We start from the raw sequence: 6,143 nt of genomic DNA, 5'->3' as shown, positions 1-6,143 counted from the left end.
AAAGCATTTCTGTGACTTACAATCCTATCAACCAGGGCAATACCTTCAGCAGCGGGGATTTTATATCGGGACAAGTCATTCTGGATGTAGCGAAGGACACACAAATACAGTCGTTGAGTGTGAAAATTAAAGGGAAAGCAGAGGTGTGCTGGTCCGAGCGTCATGGTCAAACAACTATTGTTTACTCGGATAAGGAGAAGTATTATTCCGTGAAGAGGTTTTTCGTTGTGGAGGACAAAACCCATGGTAGGAGAAACTACAGCTGTATATATATTTTGTGTGTGTGTGTTAGTAGACATCAGGTCGATTCAACCAGCTTGTTGTGTGAACCTGATCTTGTAGGTAATGACCGTGAGATGCTGAAAGATCCCTCCGGACAGCCGTGTAAGTCTGCTCTGATGTTAAATGAACATTGCATGAAAAGCTATGAAAATTAAACTGGGAAACATAATCTTTTCGCTCATTTATGACTTATTAGATTCTTCAGTTGTTGCACCAGGGCGTCACGTTTACCCATTCACCTTTCAGTTGCCTCAACAGTAAGTTACAACTCTTTGTTTTACATAAAGTATGACTTTGAATCTATAAAACGTGTATGTGGATCAGTGAATAAGGATCAGAAAAAGGAGAAATATTTTTCAGTGTCAAAAAGCTTTACATTTTACACTGCTCATACTTTACCCAGGGTTAACAATTAATCCTGGGTATTCATAAGATGAACATTCATAAACCCCAGGTTAACGTTATTTTTGGCATATTTTCGAGTCATTGGTATTGATAGGACAGAATATACACTACCGTTCAAAAGTTTGGGGTCAGTAAGACTTGTAATAGTCTTTAAAGTAGTCTCTTATGCTCATCAAGGCTGCATTTATTTGATTAAAAAAAAAAAAACAGTAATATCGAAAAATGTTTTTACAATATAAAATAATGTTTTTTATTTTAACATACTTTAAAATAGAATTTATTCCTGTGATGAAAAGCTGATTTTTTATCAGCTGTTACTCCAGTCTTAAGTGTCACATGATCCTTCAGAAATCATTCTAATATGCGGATTTATTATTAGAATGATCAATGTTGGATAATATCAACAGTTGTGCTGCCAAATATTTTTTGGAACCTGTAATTTTTTTTTTTTTTTCAGGATTCTTTCATGAATAACAAGTTTAAAAAGTACAGTGTTTATTCAAAATATAAATATTTTATAACAATGTAAATTATTTATTATTAACTTTTAATAAACTTTTAATTATTAACTTAATACATCCTTGGTGAATAAAAGTATTAATTTCTTAAAAAAAAAAAAAAAAAAAAAAAGAAACAATAAAAATGTACTGACCCCAAACTTTTGAACGGTAGTGTATATTATAAATTAGATTTTAGATTATATATTGTCGACTAATGCGATTTACAGAGTGGACGTTTCATACTAAATGCTAGAATGACATAGTCCCTTCTTTACTCCAGTTCACCTGTTTGACTTTTTCCGTCCACTTCTAAATTGCAAGTGTGAAAGGTAAAAGCGGGTTTAGAGTGACTGTAATCTGGGTTAAGGTACAGTGTCATAAGACCTTATGAGTCATGAATATTCAGAAGTTGTCTTAGGTTTAGGTCATTTGACCTTAACAATTTTATTTATTTATTATTTTATTATAATGTTTTAAAGCTATAATCTTGTAATGGTCTAAAATGGTTCTCTCTGTTATATGGTTTTCCTGTCAGGACATATGTTGGTTACCACACTTTAATTTAGCAGACAAAAGGTTTTTAAATATGAATTACATTTTAAAAAAAGTACTTAAACCTTAAACCTTTAAAACAGAATGAATTAAAAAAAAAAAACACTAGGCCCACTTTCTTACTCTATATTTACATATTCTTTTCTTTATAGACACTTCCCACCAACCTTCAAAGGTTCAGTTGGAAAAATTGTCCACGCTTTGGAGGCAAAGCTAGAAAGATCAATGCGTGTTTCTAGCAAAGACAAAGCAGAGTTTCACTATGTCTCCAGACCGGATGTGTCCAATCCTGAACTAATGGTGAGATTAAATCCCATGGAAGTCTTTACCATACATTCATCCATGGGCGACATTAAGGGGGAGGGGGGGCAGTTGATGGTTAGTCGTCAAAGCGACAAAGACAAAGCGGCCAGCGTAAGACTGATCATAGTCTGTTTGATAAATTTTGCCTTCTCAAATCATCACGACTTCAAGTATAAATCAATGTTAGTTTAAACGTTAAACCTAGATAAATGTGTGCTATTGGCGCATATCCAATCATTTGTGTGGAGAGTGGAAGCTAAAGCCGCTTTGCAGGACATGGAGGCGCCAGCGCGATCACTTGCATTTTTTTCAGTGGAAACCATTTTAAATATTCCGTCATTTTTGCTGATAAAAGTAAAAATAATACATCATTCGGAACTGTAAAGGGTTCCCAGCAAACATTTCGACGTGTAAGGACCGTTGAAAAGACGTCCCTCCGACACGTCCCGTCATGGTTGAAAAATAGTTCCAAAATGAAAGTTGAACCGACGTCTTTGACGTTATCTGGACGTGAACTGCACGTCTTTTCTGGACGTCCCTGGACGTCTAAATGTGTCATCTTCTGCATGTCTATACTGTGTATTAATTTAATTTAATGTGTTAATATAATTTTAGTATATAAGCCTACATATAAAATAGTCACACACCCATTCTGGAGGTTTAGACAACTTAACTTACTACAAGTTCTAAAATGGTCCAAAAACGGTCCAGTCAGACCTGAACGTCTACAAAACGTTTTAACCACGTGTAAATTACAAACAATAACACATTGTTTGTGGACTTAAGCAAGAAGTAGACCGTTCTAATTTACTACAACATACTTTGTGCATATAACATTTTTTTAAATGTCTTCCATTTGTTAAACGGCTACTATACAAACATTAAAATAGAAATAGTATAATGTGGGTAATTCTGAGTGTGTAGCAAATTTCTCAAAGCTTTACATTAATTTTAAGTAGACATTATTCAAACAAGAACATAACCAAAGTAAAGAATAAAAGTGAACACATATGTATATTTATAATCTTTATTTATTTACTATTATTTCAAAATGTTTACTATAGCACATTTCTGTAGCACAGCTCATTTCTTATAGCCACCACCCCCAGCTTATCCTGGAGCATGTTTTAGGTGTTCCGCCATTGCTGTGTCAATTTCGGAATCTGTGGCAGTTGGACTCCACCTCTTTAGAGCATATCTGAGGGAAGAGAGTATGAATATTTTAAATAAATTGGCAACATTTGAGTTAAATAACATGCACTTATTTTGAAAATGCCTTTATGGTTATACAACTACATTTAAAATACAATGGAACAAGACTTTTCAGTTTCATGAAAGAAGCATTAGTAACAAGTAAGCAATAAGTATTATATGTTATTTTAGTCTAGAATAATCTTATGTCAATAAAAGATTTTCTGCATTTTTTGATGTGTGCTAGAGTACATAAAAACAGCATTAGCCCACTGCCTCTTCAATATCTTTATGGTGCTCTTGAAATAAAGTAGATGTGCAACTGTGTGAATGTGAACAGGACATTTCTATTAAAGACAGGTGGTCTTTTAAATAAATTTTTTTTTTTTAAATGTCATAAGGCCAAAATTACCTTGAATTACATAGTACAAAGCTGTAGCTTTGAAAGGCTTTTTGTCAAGTTGGCCACCACCCCTCATATTGAATTTGGCCATTAAGGCATTTGACATGACTCTGTGAAAGAAATGATTCAGTATTACTTCACTTCAGAAACATTTTAACATGCGGTCAATATTACAAATTAACAGTAGTGTGCATCATGGCAATGTTCAAATACTCTCACAACCATATCAATCCATCTATCATGTAACAAGTACTCTGAACTATGTCCTTTTCCATATCCAGAATTTTTGTGACAAGTAATGACTCATTCATTGCTTACACTGCTATTATACGGTGATGCCTTGTTTTCAGTCTGCCTGAGTCAGTACTGACATCTTAAAACTTCAACACAAAAACAGGCATGTTTATAAGGAGATATAATAGTGTGTGACAATAAATCATGAACTTAAGTAAAATCAAAGGCTGAGTTTATTATTGTGGCAATCATATACATTGTTCCTGAAATATTATGCAGCAATACACACAAACTATGCAAGGTAAATACATACCTGTTCATGATTTGGTTAACGCAGTCCCTGACAGAAGATCCACCAACTCTGGACAGTTGCTGAACCTAAAAGTGACACCACAATCAAAATAATGTGATATGATATTATAAAAAGTACACAGTTCTCTGTGTGTGTGCTCGTATGTATGTATATACACAAATATAATACACCTATGCTTTGTTAAATTTGGAACTTACACAGATCCACTTCTTTTCATCATCTTTGATGTATTCTTCAAAGGATTTTAGGTCACTCTCTTAATCCAGTCTTTTAAAAGATGATGTAGACTTGCCAGGGTCCAGAATGGCAGATATTCGCTCAAGTTCATCTTTTAAACCAAACAGCATGAAAAAAGACCTTCCTTTGGAATCCTGAAAGAAAAATCAGCACATTAATATATACACACACCCTTCAAACAAGACTACTTAAACTCCAAAAGTGAACATGACACTTGCTGTCACATTTTGTGTTTACGCAGGGCATTAGGCTTGACTGTTTTTTTAGAACCTAAATCAGTCTTCATTGCCTGCTGATTTCGGTGAATATAGGGCTGCAAAAACTGAAGAGCAAGACTGAATTGACAGAGCAAAAACACTGGTATCAATATTGCCATTCGATTTTTAGTTAACAACTATTGAACCTCTAACAAAGGATGATAACAAACTCAGAACATTTACAGACTTTGCTTTACTGTTTTTTTTTTTTTTTACTTTATGGCCAGTGTTGTAAATGTCACATATTCACATCACATTCCTTACTTGCAGTTGACATAGGGTAAGCGCTCCGTGAGGGTCTGGTGCCACCTATTTAAAAATGTAAATAAAAAAATTAATAAAATATATAAGTGTAAAATGTACATTAAATTTTGAATATGACAACCCCATGGCTGGAAAAGACTATTAACATACATACCCTCACTTCTGTGCTCTCTCCGCAATGCAGCTGTCAAGTAGCAACACAACATTAGGAAATGCTGTTATTAGAGTTTCAGGACCATTGTGTACATTATTGAAGGCAGTTTTAACAAGAATGTCTGCCAATGTCTGTCTGTCCAATTCTACATCATCAATTACTGTAGCCATATAATCATTAACGTTGAGTAAATCCAAGGCAGCCAACCCTGATCTTCGAAAGCCACTGCCCTGCTTGTTTTCTAACGATCCATGCCTTACATACTGCTGATTAGTAATGGATCAGTTGTCAATCAGAAGCTGGAAGGGCAGGGACAGCTGGAAAACAAGCAGGGCAGTGGTTCTCGAGGACCAGGGTTGGCTATACCTGTTCTATTCTATATTCAATTGTGAGTATTAAGGCTGCTGTGCATTGACAGACATTGTAGCCCCTATATTTTTAACTGTATGAATTCTGATTCTGAGAAATGTATGTATTTATACATTAGGCTGTGTTGTCATTAAGGTGTAATGTGTATAAAATAAGATGCAACAGCAAAGTTCTCACATACACTGGGGGTCGTCTGGGACTGGGATGGCAATGATGAATTTGGGACTGGAGACAATACTATGTAGACATTACAATGAAAAGTGTAAAAAAAAAAAAATAAGAATTTGAATTTAGTTTATGAATCCTCTTTATGTGAATGACATGACACAAATTACAATACCTCATTCGGTTTTGGCACATGGCCTGGAAGAGGGTTCCTGAATTTTTCTGTCTGACAGATGGCTGTTCGTTATGTGACCCTACAAGACAAATCGCACCCTAATGTAAATTAATGAATCACAAAAGACATAAATACATGTTTTAAAAATTTCACAGAAGTTAATCTTTTGAAACATCTTCTAATGTTAATCTTACATTGTGGTTAGAGATTTTAACAGAGCAAACAGACCAAAACTGGCGAATGATCATCTGAAAGTTTACTTAAGGTCTGATGTACTACTTACAATGACAACGGGGTCGTGACCTGAATTGCACCCTTGGAGTGTCAATAAAGTGTCAT

General features: G+C 34.6%; 1 protein-coding gene and 1 long non-coding RNA gene across 4 annotated transcripts; one reads left to right on the top strand and one right to left on the bottom strand.

Annotated features, from left to right (window-relative positions):
* Positions 1-8: 8 nt before the first annotated feature.
* On the top strand, positions 9-2,234 carry LOC127159911 (arrestin domain-containing protein 3-like; the record flags this gene model as incomplete). Its single annotated transcript, XM_051102608.1, has 4 exons — positions 9-246; positions 343-384; positions 479-539; positions 1,892-2,234. Coding segments are annotated over 4 exons (684 nt in total), but the record flags the coding sequence as incomplete, so codon positions are not given.
* An 821-nt stretch (positions 2,235-3,055) lies between these two features.
* On the bottom strand, positions 3,056-5,647 carry LOC127159910 (uncharacterized). Of its 3 annotated transcripts, none has more exons than XR_007826596.1 (6): positions 5,096-5,647; positions 4,942-4,986; positions 4,381-4,755; positions 4,184-4,248; positions 3,646-3,746; positions 3,056-3,240 (listed from the first exon to the last, which is right to left on the bottom strand). It is a non-coding gene; the product is annotated as an uncharacterized LOC127159910 (long non-coding RNA). The 3 variants fall into 3 exon arrangements; XR_007826598.1 differs by having other exon boundaries at positions 4,381-4,742; XR_007826597.1 differs by having other exon boundaries at positions 4,381-4,554.
* Positions 5,648-6,143: the final 496 nt, after the last annotated feature.

Source organism: Labeo rohita, unplaced genomic scaffold (genome assembly GCF_022985175.1).
Source record: "Labeo rohita strain BAU-BD-2019 unplaced genomic scaffold, IGBB_LRoh.1.0 scaffold_2625, whole genome shotgun sequence".
Taxonomy (NCBI): Eukaryota; Metazoa; Chordata; class Actinopteri; order Cypriniformes; family Cyprinidae; genus Labeo; species Labeo rohita.
The sequence above is the reverse complement of the archived record's forward strand: the minus strand, read 5'-3'. Positions and strand labels throughout refer to the sequence as shown.